This window comes from Mustela lutreola, chromosome 4, assembly GCF_030435805.1.
Source record: "Mustela lutreola isolate mMusLut2 chromosome 4, mMusLut2.pri, whole genome shotgun sequence".
Taxonomy (NCBI): Eukaryota; Metazoa; Chordata; class Mammalia; order Carnivora; family Mustelidae; genus Mustela; species Mustela lutreola.
The window spans coordinates 25344090-25367739 of NC_081293.1; the positions used below are offsets into that span (position 1 = coordinate 25344090).

The window sequence follows — 23650 nt, forward strand, 5'->3', positions numbered from 1 at the left end:
CTCTCTCTGACAAATAAATAAATAAAATCTTTTGGAAGGAAGGAAGGGAGGAAGGAAATTCAGATTTTTTTAAATGTAAAGCTACACCCAAACTCTGGGAGATAATATCTCTTTAAGTTGTGGTGGGCGGACCAGGGGGGCTCTGTCTCGCCTCTCACGCTGGACCTGTGAGCAGGATAAACTGGGAGAGACCTTGTCCCAGTTTCCTGCCATGTTCTCCCAGAAAGATTGTTTGCTTTTTGTGGAGAATCCCTAGGTTATCGGCCTTGGTGGCTCTTACGTTCAGCCGCCCAGCAGGTGAGTAGGTTCTGGAAGTCACAGAAAAGGGATCCCAGCTCCCTTCCTGGCTCTGTCCCCACTAGGCTGTGTGACCTCCGACAGATGTCCACCCTCTCTGGAACCCACACCCACCTGAAGAATGGTGGTGGTGGTTCTCAGCTACGTTAGGAGCCTGAATCAGGCTAGAAGAGTTTCTCACTCAGAATCACACTTGCACACCCAGGATGGCCCTCCCACTTCCTCATTGTCCCTCACACGGTGATCCTGTCTCCTACGACCCACACTAACACTCTCATGATGTAAAATACAAATAATAAGTAAGACCCCGGTTTCTGTCTGTCGCTATCTCATTATAGGTACAGCCCGCACAGTTATGAAATTCGCACATATGTAGGATGGTCTGCCTTAAAATACCCTCAACACCAGGCTCGGTGCTACAGAAAACAACATTGCAGGCCACGTCACTGCCCTCACTGGGAGAGCCACCCCCCACCCCTGAGGAGGATTAATAATAACAGGCTGAGGCAACCTTTCAGGGGCCAAAGGGGAAGAGAGGCTCCCCCAGAGCTGCGGTCACCAGTGGGTGCTGGGGGACAGTGCTGCATTTGAGCTGCCTCTTGAAGATCAGAGGGGAGGAGCAAGGGTGTTCCAATTGGAAGAAGGTGTCAGCAAAGGTGTGGAGACAGGAGGGCATGCCTGGGTACATTTAGGAGGGCCTTGAATGCCAAGCTAGGAAGCTGCAGGAGCCCCTGGTCCCACCCAGGCAGACGAGAGATGTGTGGGAGACCATGCTTCAGAGAGGCCCGGGCTGACCTGGGGACAGCGGAAGAAAACAGAGAGGAAGGTTGCAGACCTCCACTGACCCCTCCAGCCCCTTCTCACGACACTCCCTGTCTGATACCACATTCCAGCAACCCCAGACTCCTGGCCCACCTCAGGGGGCTTCTCACCTCCTTGCCTCGTGCTGCCCTCTGCCAGGAAGGCCTTCCCCTTCCACAGCCCCTCACCCAGCAAAGGCCAAAACACCATTTAGACTCTTCTCTGGGGTCTTTTCCTCCAGGCAGCCTTCAGGCAGGGGGAGGTGCCCACTGGGCCCTCCCAGCATGAAAGTCAACACAAAAATCTCTCTGAGCTCAGCTGAGCCAAATCGTGTTTTTGACCGAGACCAGAAAATATCATTGGTCCCCTCAGCATCATTGCCTCACCGCACCCAAAATTTGCCTATCCCCCCACAAGAAGGGCCACCAGCTGTCGGGCCTCAGTATCCAAACCCTGAAGGGAGGGAGGATTGGGCTGGGGAGGGTGGAGTGACAGGGCAGGGCACATTTGCCTAGAGGTGCTTTGGGCTGGCAGGTCGCAGAGCAGTGACTCTTTCCTCCAGAGAACAGAGGAGTGGCCCTGGGGGACAGTCGTGGCTGTGCAGGGGAGCCTTTGCAGAGAGATCCTGCCTTTGCCCTACATCTGTGGCCGAGCCCCAGGAGTCTGGGCTGAGAGCTGACTGTCACCCCTTCCTTGCCCCCTCAGGCCCTTGGAAGACAAGCCCCCAGGCTTGTCCCCAGAAGTATCTGGATTTGCCTGGGAAGGCGGCCAAAGCCTCAGTGCTCTCCCAGGCCCACGGCTGCCCACCCCCGCGAGGCCGAGGCTATGGAAAAGTTCCGCATGTTCTTCCAGCACTTCCAGTCCAGCTCAGAGTCCGTGATGAATGGCGTCTGCTTGCTGCTGGCCGCGGTCACGGTCAAGATGTATTCCTCCTTCGACTTCAACTGCCCCTGCCTGGCGCGCTACAATGCCCTCTACGGCCTGGGCCTGCTGCTCACACCCCCGCTCGCCCTCTTCCTCTGCGGCCTCCTTGCCAACCGGCAGTCCGTGGTGATGGTTGAGGAGTGGCGCCGGCCTGCGGGGCAGCGGAGGAAGGATCCGGGCATCATCAGGTGCGGTCCCACACTACCTGGGTGGGCACGGTCAGGGCCTCCCCCCCTCAGACACTGCCAGGTGACTCCCCAGGCCCGGTGATCCTCATGGGTATCGGGAGGACTTCCCCCCCATGGACACTATCACCTGTGTCCCCTCCTTTCCCCAGTTGAGGTGACATCAGCTCACAGAGACCCCCTTAGTCACTTCCCATGCCGAAAACAGACATTTCCTTTCCTGTCATCCGTCACCCTTCCGTGGCCAGGACGGGCGACCCAGGGATGGTACAGGATTCCCAGGTTTTGCCCAGGTCATGTGTGTTGGCTGGCCAGGTATTGTAACTCAGCACATACATGAAGGACCATCCCGTGACACGCACAGCCAGCTCGCACACGTCGTCGGAGGCGTGACTGGCTTCAAGGCTGCATTCCCTCTCCCGTAAGCTCCCCCAGGGTCTAGGACCTCACCTGCTGTACCGCAGGGCCCTCAGAGCCTCTCACTCGCTTGGTGCACCCTATCGAAACCAGCTGTTGGGGGCGCCTGGATGGCTCAGGCACTAAGCTCAGATCACGGTTCCATGGCCCTGGGATCGAACCCCCGCTCCGTGCCAACCTCTATACCCAGTACCATGTGGGCGCAGCCTCTCAATTCTTAGCTCGACCCTGGGTCTGCTCCAGGAGTAGACACATTTTTAAGGATGAGGCCCCTGAGGCAGAGAGGTTAAGTGACCTGACTGAGCTCCTATAATGAGGAAGAGGCACAGCCCGAGTCAAACACAGGTGCACTCCCTCAGTACTCCCAAGCTGATGCCACTCCCCTCAGTGTTTCAGACAAAAGGTCAAATGTGCTCTAGATCTGTGGGTAGAGGTGGCCAGAGGGGCTTGATGGATTTCAGCCTGCTGATGATCGCCCCCTTTCCCCATTGTTTGGCATGGACAGTTGCAGTGTTCTCAAGCGTATGTAACATAAGTCCATAACACGTCCTCAGGTCCACCTTCCAACCACAATGCCCCTAGAAAACACCAGGGCCACCCTGATCTCAGATGGATTTGTAGCTCCCCGCGGGGGAGGCCGTACACCCGTATACACACCCCCAGCAGACACCATTGTACGTTTTGTATGCAGTTCAAGTCAGAAACAGGTGCTCAGCTGCCTCTGCTTCCTAACTCACTGGGGGTCCTGTGCTCCCCGTGATTCAGCCTCGCAGGGAGGGTCACATGCACTGGCTGTGTCCTTTGCCTTTTCCTCTGGGGCCCAGGGAGTGCAGCTCCTGTCTTGGGATCAGCACCCAACCTCCCGAAGAGCAGAGGGCAAGAGAGGCCCCTAAGGACGGTGCTGGGGGTGGGGGGGGGGCATTTTGGACCTGGAGGGAAGGGTCTGAGGCACTGCTTCTGGAAGGGTTATTGGGTGGGGCTGGCTCCCCCCAGAAGCAGCTCTGGGGAGAAGGTGATAATAAGAGGCTCACGGGGATCAGTCCTTCTGGGGACCCTCTGAGAACATGGGTAGAACACACCTCGGAACTGTCCCACTGAGAGTCTAGGAAGCTGGGGTCCCTGTGGACGGAAGGTTGATTGGGGTTGTTAACTCTCCTGGCTTCCAGCGTCCCCCTCTGAGAGCAGAGACTCCTCCAAAACCCTCGGGCAGAACCGCTCAGGTAGTTGAGTCAGAGGCCCACAGTCCTGCCACATGAATGGAACTCATCACCAAAGATCTAATGTGCCTCTGGCATGGGAAAGGCACCAGGAGAGCCTGAGAGGAAGAGGCATACCCGCTCCCCAGTGTTCCAGTCCTGGGCTGCCAGTCCGGACTTTCCTGACCTCCCGGAGCCCCAGCCCTCCAGCCTCCCAGCTTCTGCTGCTGGGACCTCTGCAGTGGGACCCACCACACCAGGCATCTCCTAGCCCTCCTGGGAAGTCCATCCTTGCATCCCTCCTGTGGCCTTCCTGCCGCAGCTGAATCCCAGCTGCCCCTCTTAACCCCCTGCCTTCTGCTACCCCTAGGTATATGTGCTCCTCTGTGCTGCAGAGGGCACTGGCCGCCCCCCTCGTCTGGATCCTCCTGGCCCTCCTTGATGGGAAGTGCTTCGTGTGTGCCTTCAGCAGCTCCGTGGACCCCGAAAAGTTTCTGGACTTTGCCAACATGACCCCCAGCCAGGTGCAGCTCTTCCTGGCCAAGGTGCCCTGCAAGGAGGATGAGCTGGTCAGGGACAGCCCCGCTAGAAAAGCAGTGTCCCGCTACCTACGGTGCCTGTCCCAGGTAATTCGGGTGGTTCTCCCCAGCCCTGGAAAATCTCCTGCACTGGTTCTGAGCGGCGTGGGCGAGGAGGTACAGAGGGTTTCCCGGGGCCCCTCCCCACTGCTGGAAACACAAGGAAGGAGCAGGTGGTCCCTGGAAGGCTAGGAGTGGGACCCACATACAGGACACTGAGGGGGCCTTAGGAAGTGGACACTTCGCCTTCAACACTAAGTGCCTCCACAGCAGAGACCAGAGACTCTCCAGGAGTCAGTGCATTCTATCCCCAGGAAGCTAGATGACAAAAGCCCTGGAGATACATTCCTCTGCCCTGCCCCCAACCCATACGCACATTCTCAGCACCTCCCAGAAATCATACTCACTCCTATTACTATTTATTGAGGATTTATGTGTCAGACACTGGGTAAGCATTTCATATGCATTACTTCATTTATTCTCAGAACAACCTTATGAGGGGGTGCAATCATCATCATCCCATTTTACAGATAAGGAAATGGAGGTCCTGAGAGTTTAGTTCACAGGCCCACGTTGCACAGCTCCTAAGAGGCAGGGCGGGGAGCTGAACTGTCATCACTCCCAGCCCTCTGAACCACCTCCCTGAAATGCAGGTCCTACCCAGGCCTCTGGATCCCCACACTGGCACCCCCACTCCATCAGCCTGGGGGCAGACTCCAGCCCCACCCCTGGCCCAGATTCCAGATTCCTCCCAGAGCCCCAATCGGGGCTGGGTACCCCCCCAAAAGTATTTATATGCAGAGCAAGCTGGGGCTACAGGGACTAAAAACAGAACCCAGCCCTCTGTGGGAGCCAGGACAAACTTGTGGCAAATGCAGGCCCATGCGTGATGGAGAGAGGGCCAGCACTCAGGACCCATTTGATTTGGGGTCCAACTCTGCCTTGGCCACATCACTCCCCTCTGGGTCTCAGCCTCTCCTACAAAATCAAGGGAGGTTTGGTCTCCTCCACATGGATGGGCCCTGTAGGATTAAACTCTCTGGGTTTTCGCTCGTTCGCTGGAAAGAGTGTAGAATCTTCAGTCACACCAGGGTTGGAGTCCTGACTCAGATGGAGGTTAACTGGCACCTTCATGTGTAAAACCCCCACACGACTATTTTTAATTGGTAGGGGAAAGGAGGGGTCCTGAGAGAGGCCAATGAGAGAGCTTCATGAACCACATCCACTAATGATAAGGGTTCAAATATGTCTTTGTGGCTTAGAGGAGTGATTTCTCTGCCCCAGGAGCACACAGTTGCTTGGTCTTAAGCATGGCCTTGGAGAGACTAAAGCTTTGGATGGGTAGAGAGGAGGGTTAGTGGGTGTCGGGCATGTGTGGGTTCCAGACTCAGGGAACCCTTCAAGTAGTCTTTCATCATGCTTGGCTTGGCACACTGTTCCCTGTTTATGTCCTATATAACGGTTACTCATGCCTCAGGGCTCAGCATCCGCCTCACTGTTCCCTGAGCCCTCAAGTTCAGGTTGGGTGTCCCTTCTCTGTATTCCCATAATCCCTTATACGACCCTCAACAGGGCATTCAGCCAGTCTATCACCAATTTCATTGGTTCCTCCACTGAAGTGTGAGTTCCAGGAGTCCCTAGTGCCTCTCCCAAAATATAGGACGCGCGACTTCATAGATGGGCTACATAAGCACGTGTGAGGATAGAAGAAGAACCGGATAAAAAAAATGAAAGGATGATAGATGGATGCATGGGCGGGTGGACGGATGGATGATGCGTGGGCGGAGTGTAAGGGAGGCAAAACTTTGCTTCCACCCAGCTTAGGTTTTCAGCTGAGACTCTAACAAAAAGATTAACAGGAGAAAAGCAGTTTCTTTCTTTTTATTTTTTTTAAAGATTTTATTTATTTTATTTGACAGATAGAGATCACAAGTAGGCAGAGAGGCAAGCAGAGAGAGAAGGAAGAAGAAGCAGGCTTCCTGCTGAGCAGAGAGCTGGATGTGGGGCTCAATCCCAGGACCCTGAGACCATGACCTGAGCTGAAGGCAGAGGCTTTAACCCACTGAGCCACCCAGGTGCACCAGAAAAACAGTTTCTTAATGTGCACAGTACACATCACATGGGAGAAACTTGAAACAGAAAGAATAACTCAAAGTGGTCGCTTAGAACTGCAGCTTATCTGCCATCTTCGAAAAGAGCAATATCGGGGCTCCCGGGTGGCTCAGTGCATTAAGCCTCTGCTTCAGCTCTTGCTATGGTCTCAGGGTCCTGGGATCGAGCCCCACATCGGGCTCTCTGCTCAGCAGGGAGCCTGCTCCCCCCCCCCCCGCCTGCCTCTCTGCCTCCTTGTGAGCTCTCTCTGTGTCAAATAAATAAATGAAATCTTTAAAACAACAAACAAACAAGAGTAATACCTTTGGAGAGCAATGACAGGACAAAGCAGAGCAGTGTTCGTCTCCGAGGACACTAAAGGAGTAAGGTGTATCGTGAGATTCCTCTGGTGCTGTCCCTGGGCTGATAAGAGTGGTCTCCCAGTACAAGGAGCATGTACTTCCTGCCTTAGGTACAGAAGAGGAGGGTAAGGACGGTAAGGAGAGCTGTTGCTATGGTTGCTGCTTCTTATCTTCCATTCAAGATAATTTTTAAGTCAAAGAGGCATACTTTGGGGTGACGTATTCTGGTTTCTTCAGGAGGGAGGTTGGGAGGACGAGGGGTGGGTGGGTGGGCGGACAGATAAATGGAAGAAAGGATGAGAGTATGGGAACAGGGATGGATGGGTAGGAGGACGTATGATGGACAGACAGAAGGTCCGCTGCGAGGATGGTTGGATGGGATGCTGAGACGTTGTATCAGGTGAGAAGGTAGACGGCGGGATGGGTGGATGGAGAAATATTGGACAGATGGACAATATTGCTGGACAGATGGATGGTGCAGGGAAGACTGAATGCAAGCGAGGATGGGTGGAGGTGGATGGTAGGATGGATGACTAAGTGGGAACATGGATAGATTTGGGAGAGATGGGAGGGATAAGGGAGAGACTTTGGGACACTCTTGCCACATACCGCATAGCACCTGACCTGGAACACATCTAACCTGGTGCCCCCACCCCCCACCCCCCAGGCCATCGGCTGGAGTCTCACCCTGCTACTGATCATCGTGGCCTTCCTGGCCCGCTGCCTGAGACCTTGCTTCGACCAGACAGTCTTCCTGCAGCGCAGATACTGGAGCAACTACGTGGACCTGGAGCAGAAGCTCTTCGACGAGACGTGCTGTGAGCATGCGCGGGACTTCGCCCACCGCTGCGTGCTGCACTTCTTCGCCAGCATGCAGAGCGAGATGCGGGCGCGCGGGCTGAGCCGGGACGCCGCGGGCAGGGGCCGCGAGCCACCCGAGATGCCCAGCGGCCTGTACGGCGACGGAAGCAGGAAGGCCCACCTGCGGGCCGTTTCTAGCCGGGAGCAGGTGGATCGCCTCCTGAGCACGTGGTACTCCAGCAAACCGCCGCTCGACCTCGTGGCATCCCCGGGGCTCTGGGCGCGTGGCCTCAACCATCGCGCTCCCACGGTGGCCCCAGGCACCAGGCTGTCTCAGCATACTGATGTGTAGGGACCCCAGCAGTGTCCCCATGTGAAGTCCCCGCCCTGGCAACGGCCTGGGGGTTTCCAGGTTGTGGAGATGCCGAGGCAGGACAACCTAACCCTTGCTGGCTTGCTTCCTCAAAATAGCCCAGTCTCTGGCCCACTTTCAGGGTGTGGCCTCCCGTGTGCTCTCAAGCAGTGCTTCGCAAACTTTAGGCTGCTCACTGTTCTCCCTAACTCTTGCTAAATGCAGGTTCTGATTTGGTGCGTCTAGGATTGGGTCCAAGACTGCCCTTCTGTCAGGTTCCCAGGGGATACTGAACTTGTGAACTAGCAAGAGTCTGAGTAGATCTGCCTGTGGATTCTGGATCCTAGATGTACAGATTCTAAATTTGAAATAATAATATAATAACATCTAACAGGTGTCAGTGGTGCTTACTACATGTTCTAAGGTCTTTCCCTATATAACTCATTTGAGCCTCATGATAATTCAATGAAGTAGGATGATTATTAGCCCCATTTTAGAAGAGAAAACTGAGGCCAAAAGTGATTAAGTTGCCTGGGGTCACCCAGGAGTAGGAGCTGGAATTTGATCCCAGGAGGCCTGTCTAGCTATACTCCTGGGCCCGCTATAGAGAGTGTGTGTATTGGTTTTCACCCCTCTGGTTAGGCTTCCTGTAGCTTCCACCAAGTTTCTCTATAAGCAAGCGCTAGCAAGCTCCAGGTGTGTGGAATTTGGACCGGCTCTGAAAATCCAGATGGAGTGGACCCAGACACCCCCACACTTAACAAGCACCCCAGGTGATTTGATAAGTTCCTTTTTTTGTTGTTGGGTTTTGTTTTGTTTTTTTTAGATTGTATTTATTTGTTTCAGAGAAAGAGAGAGAGAGAACAGGTGGAGAGGCAGAGGGAGAGGAAGAGACAATCTTCAAGCAGACTGTGCTAACCACAGAGCCCAACACAGGGCTTGATCCCAGGACCCTGAGATCATGACCTGAACTGAAACCAAGAGCCCAACACTTAACTAACTGCGCCACCCAGGCGCCCCTGATAAGTTCCCGGGTTTAAGAACCTCTGCGCGGGGCGCCTGGGTGGCTCAGTGGGCTAAGCCGCTGCCTTCGGCTCAGGTCGTGATCTCAGAGTCCTGGGATCGAGTCCCGCATCGGGCTCTCTGCTCAGCGGAGAGCCTGCTTCCCTCTCTCTCTGTCTGCCTCTCCATCTACTTGTGATTTCTCTCTGTCAAATAAATAAATAAAATCTTAAAAAAAAAAAAAAAAAAAAAAAGAACCTCTGCGCCAAGAGTGAGTGTGGGTTCTGGCTAGGAAGCAAAGCCCTTAAAACACCGGGGTGAAGTCTTGCTGGAAGAACAGCCATTCTCTGGCAGCCCAAACAGGAAAGGTTGGGAAGATCTAGCCTCTGAGCTCCTCTGGACCTCTGCCACTCCCTGATGACTCATTCACACCCCCCCACACACACACGCGCGCGCGCGCGCGCTGCTGGTGCCTCCATTAGACAGATGGTGACCACAGACAGACAAACCTGAGTCACCCCATACTTTTCTGGTCCTCAGGGGCCTGGAGGGCCCCTGGATGCTCCCACTGGAGACCAGCCCCCTCTGTGTCCAGCAAGCTCTGCTCTCCTGAACTCTTGCCAAGAGACCTGTATGATCAGACAATCCTCGCTGCCCAGACTCCCCCCACCTACCCTGCTGTGGTCAGGCCATGCAAATGTTTGAAATGCAGCATGATTCAACAAAAGTGCTAGCAGGGATTGAGTGGGGAAGAAGGACAGAAGTCTTAGAGATGGCCCAGTCAGCCCAGGGGAACTCTCAGCTCAGGGGAAGCAGGCTCAGGGTCCCCACTTTGGGCTGCAAGAAAGCAGCATTTGGCCCAGAAAACAGCCACCAATTACAGTCAATACCGCTGCCTCCTTGTACTGTGCACTTATAAAGCACCTCGTGTCCAACAAGCATCGTGCCAGGGAATAGGGAGGTGAGACTACACAGATGATACACCCTCCCTTGAAGGAGCTCACTGTCTGATATAGGGACAGAGATGGGTACAGAAACAAAGAGAATCCAGAGCAAAACATGAGATGATAGAGGCAAGCCCCGTGCTGCAGAGATTTAGCATGGAGAAGAATGGCTCCAAGCTGGGGGATCAGGGAAGGCTTCACTTGAATGGGTCTGGAAGGAGGGGGGATGGTTTCGTCTATGGAGAGAGAGATGGGGGTGGGGCTGCGGGGCACCTGCAGGGAGGAAACAGCAAGAACAAAGGCAAAGGAGTCGGGGGAGGGCAGGGTATGTGTCATTTATTCATTCAGCAAGTATTGATGGAAGGCCTGGAGGGGCAGAGAGTAGTGGCCGGCTGGGCAAGGCAGAAAAGAACTAGAAGCTGCCTGGACAGCGGCAGCTCTGCATGAGAAGGGGAAGATGATGGGAGCCTTGGGGGTTTAGGTCAGGACTCTGGCTTGATCCTGCCGGCAGGAGAGGCAAGCACATGTGAGCAAGGTCGGGAGGAAGGAGGTGGCAGTGATGTTTGAAGCTGCGGAAATGGGCAGGGCCAAAAAGAGAGAGAAGCTTGAGTGAGAAGAGGGAGGACCAAGACCTTTAGAGCTTTGGAGAACCAAGAGGGGGCAGTAAATGAGAGAAAGAGGAAAAATCATAGAGGAAGAGTTCGGAAAAAGGCCAGGGACGGGTGAATTTCAGGATGGGGGAAGGATAAGCTATAAACCCAAAGCTTCAGAGAGACCCAGGAGTGGGAAGACTGAGGGAAAAATGATGGGTTTTTGGTAACTGTCCAGGGCAGGGGGACGGCTCACCCAGGGAGGTGTCCTGGTGAAGCAGATGGCTGCGTTTCTGTAGGATTCCTTTTAAGTCCTGGGCATGTGCCTCCCAACACACACACCCAGGGTTATAAAGAACAAGTGAGAGGTTTGGACCCTGCTCTGTTTTAGGATACTGACATGGCAGGGATCCTCAGCACCCCTGTTTAGGGAAAGACACCAGGACCCTAAAGTACGATGAGAATAGAGGAGTCATGTCCACGCTAATACACTTCTACTTCCAGGGTTTCATAGAAGGTAAAGGAGTTCTCTCCCAGCTCGACCCAGCTCTTTGGGGCCCAATAAAATGACCTCCCCTTCTCTCTGCTTCAGGTGCTCTGCAGGGGAAGGGCAGGGAGAGCTGTAGGATGAGCATCCCTGAAGAGCTAGAGAAGAGCCATGAGAGATGGTCTGGGGTGGCAGAACAGAGGTGACATTGGTTGTTACCATGGTAATGAGCTTTGACTGGGCACCAGCCCCTCCTGCCCGCCCCTCCCACCCAGGCCCCCTTCGTGTGAAGGAGGGACCTGCTCTTCGGCCCTCCCCACTCTGCTCACAGAACCTAACCCTGACGGCAAGCCAGTGTGGCAGGACTGTTCCCTCCTTGTATCTGAATTCCTGCCTCCTCTCAAACTTCTCTTGATCTAAGGCTCACTTTTCCCCCTTATTCGCTTATTCATGTATTTATTCATTCAGCACTTACTAACTGAATGTCTGCTGAACCAGCCACACCGGGCCCAGCACTAGGAACCCAGCAGTGAACAAAGAGGTGTGGGCCCTTGACATTTAGGATCCAAGGGGAGCCCCAGATGCTAAATAAACACACCCTCCAAAATACAGAATTGAAATTGTTATCAGATCAGTGCTGGGAAGGGAAAGTACACCCAGGGGGCTGTGAAAGTCCGTGTCAGCAGAACTGTCCAAGCTAAGGGTTCAGGAACTTCTCTGCAGACGGACTATCAGGCTGTCTTAAGGATACAAGAAGGCACAGAGCACACGCAAGGTTCTGAGGCAGGGACGGGTATATCCCATATGAGGAAGTACAGACAGACAACTGAGCTGGACAGCAGATCTTGGAAGCAGAGTGGCCCCAGGGGTCGGCTCTCACCTGGGCCTACAGAGCCTGGTAAGGACTTTTTTACTTCAACCATTGAAGGGAGTTAAGAATGTGGTATAGAATCAGATGTCCACTCTTTTATTTTATTTTAAGATTTTATTTATTTAGTTGAGAGAGACAGAGAGCATGAGAGGAGAGAGGTCAGCGGGAGAAGCAGACTCCCTGCCGAGCAGGGTGCCCGATGTGGGACTCCATCCTGGGACTCCAGGATCATGACCTGAGCTGAAGGCAGTCGCCCAACCAACTGAGCCACCCAGGCGTCCCAGATGTCCACTCTTTTTTTTTTTTTTAAAGATTTTATTTATTTGTCAGAGAGAGAGAGGGAGAGAGAGAGCACAGGCAGACGGAATGGCAGCAGAGGCGGAGGGAGAAGCAGGCTCCCTGCTGAGCAAGGAGCCCAATGTGGGACTCGATCCCAGGACGCTGGGATCATGACCTGAGCCGAAGGCAGCTGCTTAACCAACTGAGCCACCCAGGCGTCCCCCAGATGTCCACTCTTAAAAGATCACATCATCTACAGCCTGGGAATAGCTTGGTAAGGGCCAGTGTGCCCTGAAGAAAGAGGCAAGAGCTCATGGAACCTGTATTAGGGTGGAGATGGGCAGAAATAGCAGGTGAGAAGTATCTAGAACTCTGGATGTTCTTGTTTGTCAGTGTCCTGCTTAAAATGCAATGTACAGAGTAGACCACCGTTAGGTCAGACCATGATGTAAAAACAAAATGCAGTCAGGGGCGCCTGGGTGGCTCAGTGGGTTAAGCTTCTGCCTTCAGCTCAGGTCATGATCTCAGGGTCCTGGGATCGAGCCCCGAGTCGGGCTCTCTGCTCAGCAGGGAGCCTGCTTCCTCCTCTCTCTCTGCCTGCCTTTCTGCCTACTTGTGATCTCTCTCTCTGTCAAATAAATAAACAAAATCTTAAAAAACAAAAACAAAATGCAATCAACATCACACCAGATGTCAGCACCTTAACACAACAAGAGATTTCTCACTCAGGTAAAAGGTAGGTAAAAGGGAAGGGAGGGCAGGAGGGGAGGAGGGAGGCTCCTTTGGTCCCCTGGGGACCCAATGGATGGAGACTCCCCCCCATCTTGGGATGCACAAGATGGGAATACAAGACACATTGTATTCCCCAGATCCTGAGACAAGGAAGTGAGTGTACGTTAGTTTATTTAAAAGTTGCTCCCAGGAAACATGGAAAAGGCACAGGGGAGGTAATATAGGAAAGGAATGAAAGCCAGCAAAAGGTGAGGAGCCAGCCAGTCACTGCAGTGAGCAAGTCTGGGAGCCATGCTCCGGAGTCATCCCAACCCAGAGGGAGGAAAGTGGAGTGTTTATTTCCAATTTCTAACTGTTGTTTTTTGGGACACTGAGGCACCTCCAGCTTGCCTGGGGCCAAATGTCTCAGGTGTGCTGTGAGCTGCCTTTGGAACGTACAGGTGAGTACCGGCAAGGATGGGCAGGGCCCAAAGGCTCCGGTTACACTGGTGTCCAGGGTCCGGGAAACAGAAAGAAAAAGAGCAGGAATAGGGGTAAGAGGTGTGGGGCTCCGTGCCAGAACTCAACCACATGCTCCCAATTTACCTGGAGCACAAGCTGGGAATTGTAGGGAAGCACACAGAATACTTGATGAGCCCTATTTGTTTTTGCCACAAGATACAACCTCCAACACAGTTTGGATGGTGCAGAAGAGAGTGGCACTATATCCTTCTTGGGTAAAGACTTCATACCTCTGATAACACAGCCTGACAACACCAAGCACATCTCGCTGATGGCTCTTGCCTCCTCCATGGCCCTGCTCTCTGGGTGTTCCCACAGCTGCTGGCAGAGGGCAGTACCCACTGGAGAGCCACACACGCCTGCCCTTCTACGCAAATCGGGCATTTTCCTAGAGGTACAGCGCTCACTCCCCCCGAGGCCCCCTTTGCATGCTACTTTTCATGACACTCTTAACTCTTCCAAGCCAGAGGGGCCTCGCCAGCACTGGCGTGGGTGGTAGGACAACTTTCAGAGGCAGGAGGGGAAGGGGCTGGTGAACATCCCACAGTGGCGGCTGTGGGAAAGTCTGCTGCCCAAGTCATCCAAAAGTTGGAGCAGGGTCATGACGTCCTATTCTCGGTCTCTGCCCAGTCACTATCTAAGAGCTACAGGGCAGGGGTGCAGAAGACACGGGGTTACAGCTAGCTGCTCTACCAAAGATCCTGCTGCGGTAGATAAGAGTAATGGGTCCCCAAGGCCACCTCCCGGTCACTGGAACCTGTGAGTGTGTTACCTGCAAAAGGAATTCTGCCGGTGTGATTGGGTTAAAAATCTTGAGATGAGAGACTCTCCTGGATTAGCCAGGACTACCCATGTGATTAGTGTCCTTAGAAGAGGGTAGCAGGAGGGTCAGAGGCAGAGAAGTGAGGATGGAAGCAGAGGGCGGAGGGCCATGGGGATGGGGACCCGGGGAATGTGGCTGTCTTCTTCAAGCCAGGGAAGGCCAGGAAATGGATTCTCCCCTGGAACACAGGCTGCCAAGCCCTTGATTCTTAGCCCACTGTGACCCATTTCAGACTCCTAACCCCCACCGCCCCCCTCACTGCCAGAACTATGAGAGAATATACTTGTGTGGTTTTGAGCCAATAAACTTGGGGTAATTTTCTATAGTAATGGGAAACTAATATAGATTTTATTTATTTATTTATTTATTTATTTATTTTTGTTTATTTTTAAAGATTTTAGTTATTTATTTGACGGAGAGAGACACAGTGAGAGAGGGAACACAAGCAGGGGGAGTGGGAGAGGAAGAAGCAGACATTCCGCCAAGCAGGGAGCCTGATGCGGGGCTCGATCCCAGCACCCTGGGATCATGACCTGAGCCAAAGGCAGAACTTTAATGACCGAGCCACCCAGGCACCCCAGTATAGATTTTTAAAATGCACTACTGCAACTCCAGTGCAGAGATGATCATCATTACCATTCAAGGTTATCAGAGTCATTTCCTGAGAGCTCACTGAGAGCCCTGCATTGCACTCAGTTTCTACCCGCAGCATCCCCAGAATTCTCACAACAGCCTGAGACGTAAGCTCTTTAATTCTCCCCACTCCACAAATGAGAAGACTGTAGCACCTAATTTTACCTACAGGAGAAATCACCTGACCAAGGTCGTGGCTGCTGAGTAAGGGGGTGCTGAGACTTGAACCCAGGTCAGCGGCTAGGTTGCTCTTAACCTTATTCTGTGATGTGGTTTCTTGATTGTTCAATGAAAGAAACAATGAGCGAACGGGCAGGGCCTTGAGACGGATTTCAGTGAGCAGAATGAGGGCAGCTGGTGTTCCCAGAGTGGGGACAGCACAAGTAAAGGGGTAATGGCTAAGGAGTTGTTCCCAAGCAGCCTTGTGTCCCTCCTGTGGTCGCTGACTCAGTTCTGGCCTTTGCTGGTACTCAGGAGGCCACCTCCTCCTTCTACCCCGTAGAGCACCTGCTCCTGCCCCACTCCACCCCCACTTTAGAGGCAGAAGTTCCTAACCTTCCCATCACAGTGGATCAACACACTGATAACCTTGGTAGAAGACACTGGGGCAAACCGAGGGGAGTTAGAGACATCTGTCTATTAGAGCCTGGTGAGGAACAAAAAAAATCACATCTTCCTTATCTTCTATAATTATGGTAAGAAAGCTGTGGTACAAAGTACTAGGAAAGATATTAGAGACTGAATTGGTGTAAAATATCCTAATGAAATCTCCCAGACCTCTTAAAATGAGAAATTTGGGAAATTCGATGAGCACAACCTTTTAGCATCAGTTTTTTTGTTTTGTTTTGTTTTTGTTTTTTGTTTTTTTGTTTTTTTGCATGAAATGACCAGTTCCTATTCAAGGCTTTTTTTTTTTTTTTTTTTTAACTGAGATGTAATTGACATATATCATGATGGTGATGTCAGGTGCATGACCTAATGATGAGATATTTGTATAGATTGCAAAATGCTCACCACAGTAAGTCTAGTTAACACCCATCACATATGTAGAGTTAGAACATTTTTTTTTCTTGTGAAGAGTACTTTTAAGATCTACTTTCCTAGCAACTTTCAAATATATGATATAGTGCTATTATCTGTAGTCACCATGCCATATATTATGTCCCCATGACTTATCTTATAACGGGAGTTTGTTTTGATTTCCTTCACCCATTTATCCCAACCCCCACCTCAAGGCTGTTTAATGATGATCTTTACCAAAATTTACAAGAGTTTGAATAGTGTGTAAAGAACCTAACACTCATTTATTTGCCGTAACTGTCAATAAAATTCTCATGATAATGAGAATAGAGTGTTTAGAATTCAGTCAAACTGGGTTTCTTGGGGGTGGTTTAAAGATTTTATCTATTTGTTAGAGAGAGAGAGAGAGCACAAGAGCATGCAAGAAAGCAGGGAGCAGGGGCAGAGGGAGAGGGAGAAGCAGACTCCCTTCTGAGCAGGAAGCCCATTGCAGGACTCGATCCCAGGACCCTAGGATCATGATCAGAGCTAAAGACAGATGCTTACCTAACCTTGGTAGACCCCAAGCAAACTGTTTTTATCAAGTATTTTAAAATAATGTTGAAGGGGCACCTGGGTGGCTCAGTCCGTTGGGCATCTGCCTTTGGCTTAGGTCATAATCCCAGAGTCCTGGAATGGAGCCCTGCATCGGGCTCCCTGCTCAGCAGAAAGCCTGCTTCTCCCTCTCCCACTCCCCCTGCTTGTATCCCCTTTCTTGCTGTGTCTCTCGCTGTCTAATAAATAAATAATATCTTTAAGAGACATAAAATAATGTTGAAGTTAGAATTGGCAGAGAATGTAAGCAGCCCAGCATAGAGCTGGTAGCCAGCTCAGGTGTCACTGAAGGGACCCATCATCTACAAACAGGGAGCCACAGAGATTCCAGGCAGCCCCTGAAGCCACACTCCTTCTGAGCTCCAGAGCTCCTGCACCACCCCACCCCACCACTCTACATGTGGGGCTATGTACTAGGCTCTGCCAGGAGCTCAGAAACTTTGTCTACCGCACACATTGATGCTGCAGCAGCTGTCTGGGAACAGACACCTCCTTGGCTGGATCACCTTCATCCTGCTCTCCACCTGTGGGGTCATCCCCTGGAGAGCCCCCAGAAAAGATCCTCCAAGGACCTCCAGCGCAGGTGCTCAAGCTTGAGGACTGAGGAGACCAATATCCTTCCCCACAAAATCCTACTTGTGATATACTAGCATTTCCATCCAAACTCGTAGAATAAGAGAACCTGATTCAGCCCGAGGAGGAAGGCCAAAAACACCCTTCCTTGCCCCTCCTCCATCCCCTAACTCCCACCTGGTCTGAATTCAAATCCTGCTCCTCCACCTACAAGTCATGTAACCCTTTAGCTAGTAACTTAACTTGAGCCACAGTCCCCAGTTCTGTAAAATGGGGACAATAACATCTTTGCCATAGGATTGTACGAGTGCTACACAAGGTGATGCATGTGGAGGGCCAGCATTGGGCCTGACCCAGGGGAAGTCCCAGGCAGGGCTCGTCTTGTTGGGCATACAAAGACACACAGACACAAAGACTTCTCCCATGGCCATTCGCACACATGCACATACACAGAGGCCCAAAGCCACAAGAAGCTCACATGTGGACACACACAGGGTCCCCACAGAGCCTCCGTATCCAGGCTCTTGCTCTGCTTGGGCTCCATTTGGTTGGAGCTGGATCTGACCTGTTTTTCTGGGAGAGCGGGCAACATCAAAGCGAGCACTTTGAGCTTGACCCCACTTTGATATGCTGATGGAGGGGCCCTGGCCTGGTTCCCCAGACGCCCTGGAGGCCACTGCTCCAGGCATGAACCCCACAGCACCACCTCTTTAATTTTTGATCTGGGGGAGTAGAAGTAGGAGGGGCAGCCCGGAAGGGATTTGTCATCCACCGTCTTTAAACACACAGACATGCCCACAGAGACAGGAGCAGACAGAATATAAAAGCCCCTGCAATGTGCTCGCAAGCATAGCTTCCTGGCTGGCCACGAGGAGACCCCCACAATCTTGCAGATCCCCGACCTCTGACTCCAAATTTAGGGCTTTTTACACTATGCCAGCCTACCTGAGCCCTATCTCCACTACCAACACCAACACCACTGTTGTCCCCACTGTGGCCGCCATCACCAACAGCACTGCCATCCCCACTCCCACCATGACCCTAACTGCCGTCCCCACCACTACTAGCACGACCACCACGGTCACCACCATCCCCACCACCCACACTGCCATTCCCACCACCATCACCACCATCACCACCCTCCCCATGATCATCCCCACTACCACCATCAACAGTACCCCATCCCCACCATCACCACTACCGCCATCGACACTACCCCATCATCACCATCACCACCATCACCACTACCACCACTGCCATCCCCATCCCCCACCACCACCCTAACTACCATCCCCACCACCATCAGTGCCATCACCATCATCCCCATGACCATCCCCACTACCACCATCAACATTACCCCATCCCCATCCCCACCATCACCACCATCACCACTGCTACCACTGCCATCCCCACCCCCACTACCACCCTGCCATCCCCACTACTACTAGCACCACCACTACCATCACCAACGCTACCCCATAACCAGCACCATCACCACCATCCCCACCACCACCATCACCATGACCATCACCACCATCCCCACCATCACCATGACCATCACCACCATCCCCACCACCAACACTGCCATCCCCACCACCACCATCCCCACTACCACCATCAACACTACCCCATCACCACCATGGCCGCTACCACCTCTGCCATCCCCACCACCATCACCAGCACCAGCACCACCACCACCAGGAACAGCACCAACAGCATGTTCACCTCCACCACTGTCATCAGAACCACTCTCACTTTCACCATCCCCACCACCATTACTGCCCCCATCACAGCCGCCACCATCAGCACCGTGACTACCTTGTCAAACCATCACTGTCTGCACTGACAGAGGAGCCCTCATGAGCCCTCATACAACATGGAGGAAAGACCCACTGGGAAGTGCAGAAGGGGGAGAGCTCCCCTGCTTTCTAGGAACCCAGGGGAAAAGGTCAAGAAGCTCAGGCCCTGCCACAGCCCTGGCTTCTCCCACACCCGACCCCTGCTGAGACAGTGTCTTCTCAGCCTGCCTCTGAGCCTCCTCTCACACCCACAGAGAACTGGTCTCCAAAAGGTGTGACCCCTGTGGTTTCCCAGTGCTGGAGGCAGCCGTGGAGAGAGAAATCCAGGCAAGGAAGGCAGGGGAGGGGCCGAACCCGGGCAGGACCCACAGGATTGGCTGATGCGTGCCTTCCCAGCCAGCCCCTCACCAGAAGGTTTTCAAAGAGACAGTGACCTCAGCCACGGCCCTGAGCTCTGCCTGTCCCAGCCATGCAGTGGGCACCTGCCAGGCGGAGCAAGCCCCAGGGGCCGTCCTAAAGCAGGGGCGCGGTGTGAGGAGGCCTCCAGGCCCAAGGGGGGCACAATGGACAAGTTCCGGATGATCTTCCAGTTCCTGCAGTCCAACCAGGAGTCCTTCATGAACGGCATCTGCGGCATCATGGCCCTGGCCAGCGCCCAGATGTACTCTGCCTTCGATTTCAGCTGCCCCTGCCTGCCGGGGTACAATGCGGCCTACAGCGCGGGCATCCTGCTGGCGCCCCCCCTCGTGCTCTTCCTGCTCGGCCTGGTGGTGAACAACAACGTGTCCATGCTGGCCGAGGAGTGGAAGCGGCCCCCAGGCCGCCGGACCAAGGACCCCGCCGTGCTGCGGTACATGCTCTGCTCCATGGCCCAGCGCGCCCTCATCGCGCCCATCGTCTGGGTGGCCGTCACGCTGCTGGATGGCAAATGCTTCCTCTGCGCCTTCTGCACTGCCGTGCCCGTGACGGTGCTGGGCAACGGCAGCCTGGCCCCTGGTCTCTCTGCGCCCGAGCTCGCCCGCCTGCTGGCCCGGGTGCCCTGCCCTGACGTCTATGATGGCGACTGGTTGCTGGCCCGCGACGTGGCCGTGCGTTACCTGCGCTGCATCTCCCAGGTGAGGGGGCGGCATGGCCTTGGCCTGGGTCTTCCCTCACGGCCCGGGGTCCCTCTGGCAAAGGTCCAATCCCCCACCTCTTGAAATAGGGCTTCCTCAGGGCACAGTCATGTTTACCCCATAGATGGGAGCTCCCCACACTGGGCTGGGGCTTCCCCTCAGTCGGAGGTCTTTGGGGCAGGGGCACATCCCAGCGGAGGCCAGGGCTTCTGAAGGCAGAGCTGTGTGTCTTCCCTGGATCCAGGCCACCTGGAAAAAGCGCTGTGGCTAGCTTCGTCCAGAGGCCTGTGTCCTGTCTTGAGGTCCCTAGAGTAGTCCTAATAGCTCGGCCAGCCCCACCTCCTCCATCCAGAGCTCCAGCTGGGAAGCCTGGTGTATTTGCATCGTTTTCTCCTTCCAGGCCAGAGCAGTGGTGAGGCAGGTGGGTGGCTGGGCCATTTGGGTACATTTCCCTAGCAAATGCCCCCAGCAGGTGCTTCCCTACTCTCAGAGAGTGGGATCTGAGGGTCCCAGTAACCCTGGAAGGGAGCGCTTGGGTGAGGGGGATGCTCTGTTGGGATATGCCCTAAAGGCAGGGTTGGAGGGCCCACTGACAGGGAAATCCAGGGGAGGACTCCACTGTCTTGTCTTCTGCCCCTCTGGACCCGCCCCCCTTCGAAGCCCCCAGGCCTTTCCTGCAGTCATAACAGCACAGGGAGGAAGGAGCCCCATGTCAGAAGGGCAGGGAGGATGCGGGGGCCCCGGCCTCCCGGACCAGAGCTAGAGGAACACTCTGCTCTGGCAAGTCCAGACAACCAGCTCCCTGGCTCTGGCCCTCCTGTGGGGCCCACATCCCCATCAGAGGCCCCACGTGAATGTGGCTCCGAGTGTCCCAGCTTTGCTTTCCTTCTAAACCACTTCCTCCCTGTGGGCACTTGAGCCATTTTCCCAGGCCTCAGGGCCTCGGACAGCTGTCCCTCTGCCTGACCTTTAAACCACTGCATCATGAACTGAAAGGGCCCCCGGAGGGCAGGCTGCCTGGCCTAGGGACATGTTTCGTCTGGCCTTCCGGGTGAATTCAAAATTCAACTCGGCAATGTTGGAAAACCAGACATTTTCACACAAAAATCAGACTTCCGGCTTTCCCAGAAATATGAGGAGATCCAGCCCCACGGGGGCCACGTTGCCTGTCCGACGGGCACAGTAGATGCCTACACCCCCAGACCCAACACGTGCTCTATAGCCTGGCAGCCCGCATGTGCTCGGCCACAAGCCCCCGGCCCCGTTTACAGGCGTTTACCCACCTCTCTCATCCTGACCCGGCCAGCGCTTCTCTGTGCAGCTGGGGGCTGACCCGGAAGCCCAGCTTAGGAGAGCCTCCTGCCCCAGGCCTGTCGCTGAATGATTGGCAGAACGGGTCTGGCACCCAAATGTCTAGCGCTCTTCAGCACAGTTGGAGCAAGTGTCTGGTTTGTCTCTGTGACCCTTGAGGCCTAGCTCAGAGCCCACACAGAGGAGGCTCATTTAAGGCCAGCTCCCAAAAGGTAGACAACACCAGGAGCCGGAGGAGAGGAGCAAAGCTCAGACGAGGGTCCCTCTGCCTCAGGAGGTCAAGGAAGAGGCATGGTTAGTGAGGGCCTGTTGACGTAATCGTAGTGGCTCATCGTTACTGAGCACCAACTGTGTACCAGGCACTGTGCTAGTCGTGATTACCTTTAGTCCTCATGACAACCTGACGAGATCCGCACTACCAACAGCCCCATTTTATAGGTGGGGAAACCAAGGCACAGAGAAGTCAGGTACCTTGCTCCTGGTCAACTAGTAAGGACTGGAGACAGGTTCCAAAGCCAGGTGGCCTCAGTCTGAGGTCTGCCCAGTTATCTCCTACGTATTGAGTGCCAGGCCCACCCATGGGGCATTTTCTACAGAGGATCTCATTTCCACGAGATGCCCATTGGACAGAAAAGGAAACGGAAGCCAAGAGGGGAAATCATTTGCCTAGTCTGCACTCTCTCCCCTAAGGGCCCTGAGGGAGGGTGTTTTGTGGGGATGTAGACAGGCCTGGGAGGCCAGAGGGCGGGGCCAGCCACTCTCTCCCTTCTCCCCTGCAGGCCCTCGGCTGGTCCTTTGTGCTGCTGACCACGCTGCTGGCGTTCGTCGTGCGCTCTGTGCGGCCCTGCTTCACCCAGGCCGCCTTCCTCCAAAGCAAGTACTGGGCCCACTATATCAACATCGAGCGCAAGCTCTTCGATGAGACGTGCACGGAGCACGCCAAGGCCTTCGCCAAGGTCTGCATCCAGCAGTTTTTCGAGGCCATGAACCACGACCTGGAGCTGGGTCACACCCACGGGGCAGCAGCCACGGCCCCTGATGGCTCAGCTGCCCCTGCGATCACGGATGGGGCCGAGGAGGAGAGGGAGAAGCTACGAGGCATCACGGATCAAGGCACCATGAACAGGCTGCTGGCCAGCTGGCACAAATGCAAGCCGCCCTTGCGGCTGGGCCAGGAGGAGCCCATGCTGGGCAACGGCTGGGCGGGGGGCGGGCCCCAGGCTCCACGCAAGGAGGTGGCCACCTACTTCAGCAGAGTGTGAGCTGAGATGGAAAAGTGAATGAAGCCTGCCGGTGCCACAGCGCGGACCTCTGCGACAGACCCACATGCACAGGCGCTCACCTGGGAGCTGGAAGGGGACATCAGTGCCCCAGCTGCAATACAGCAGTATTAGTCAGAAGGCCTCAGAACTGGCTGGGGGGTCTGGGTGGACAAGCTCCCACCTGCCCAGCCCCCTCCCCAGCCAGTTCATCTCTACTTCACTGTCTCCTCTTGGGTCCCATGGCCACCCTCGCTGTGAATTTTTATGATCTCTGTTCCCTTATGCTCAAGGCTCAGGGAGTGGGAGGGCGGCTGGCTGTCTCACAAAGCAGGAACCCTCTGCTTTGGGTCCATCTCCTGAATGAGGCTGTAGCTGGGCCGTGAGGACATGGCCCCCAGCCTCACTTGATGTAACACACCTGCGGTGGCAGGAGAGGAGACAACATGCCAGAAGTTAGGTCTACTCAGCAGAAGCCAGAGCGTGTGGTCACATGGAGGCCACTCAACACTTGTCAAGTGGACTATACATTTATTTAGTCCTGAGCACGAGAGTCTTCCTGTCTTAGCCTTGTGAAGCTGCTACAGCAGAACACCACAGATTGAGTCGCTTAGAAACAACAAAACTTAACTTCTCCCAGTTCTGGAGGCGGGAGGTCCAAGATCATGGTCCTGTGAAGGTCACATTCTAATGGAGGCCCTCTTCCTGGTTCCAAATCAGGGACTTCTTGCCATGTCCTCACAGGTAGAAGGGGCAGGGGGCTCCCTGGAGCCTCTTTTCCAGGCACTGATCCCATTCATGAAGCTCTGCCCTCCTGATTAAGCACTTCCCAAAGGCCCCACCCCCTCACACCATCCCCTTGGGGAGTTAAGATTCAGCACATGAATCTGGGGGGACACATTCAGACCACACCATCCTCCCTTGGAGGGCTCCTTGGAGACCACCTGAATGCCTCCTTCACATCCCAGTCTCAGGGAAATCAGACCTCCCCAGAGCTTGGGCATTTAGAAAAGAAAAGAAGCTGGTATCTTTCCATTTTCTCAAAACCCCTACCCTTGGGGAGGGGGCTCCAGAGTGCTAAGATGCTGTGGTCTGAGGTAGGGATGAGGGTGG

General features: G+C 54.2%; 2 protein-coding genes across 2 annotated transcripts; both read left to right on the top strand.

Annotated features, from left to right (window-relative positions):
- The first annotated feature begins 1745 nt into the window (after positions 1–1745).
- On the top strand, positions 1746–8752 carry CALHM3 (calcium homeostasis modulator 3). The gene is made up of 3 exons (XM_059172588.1): positions 1746–2210; positions 4191–4446; positions 7519–8752. The coding sequence occupies exons 1-3, from the start codon at positions 1924–1926 to the stop codon at positions 8002–8004; spliced, it is 1029 nt and encodes a 342-aa protein (XP_059028571.1). The 5' UTR covers positions 1746–1923; the 3' UTR covers positions 8005–8752.
- Positions 8753–19275: 10523 nt separating this feature from the next.
- On the top strand, positions 19276–23546 carry CALHM1 (calcium homeostasis modulator 1). Its single transcript, XM_059172589.1, has 2 exons — positions 19276–19967; positions 22058–23546. The coding sequence occupies exons 1-2, from the start codon at positions 19416–19418 to the stop codon at positions 22538–22540; spliced, it is 1035 nt and encodes a 344-aa protein (XP_059028572.1). The 5' UTR covers positions 19276–19415; the 3' UTR covers positions 22541–23546.
- The last annotated feature ends 104 nt before the right edge of the window (positions 23547–23650 follow it).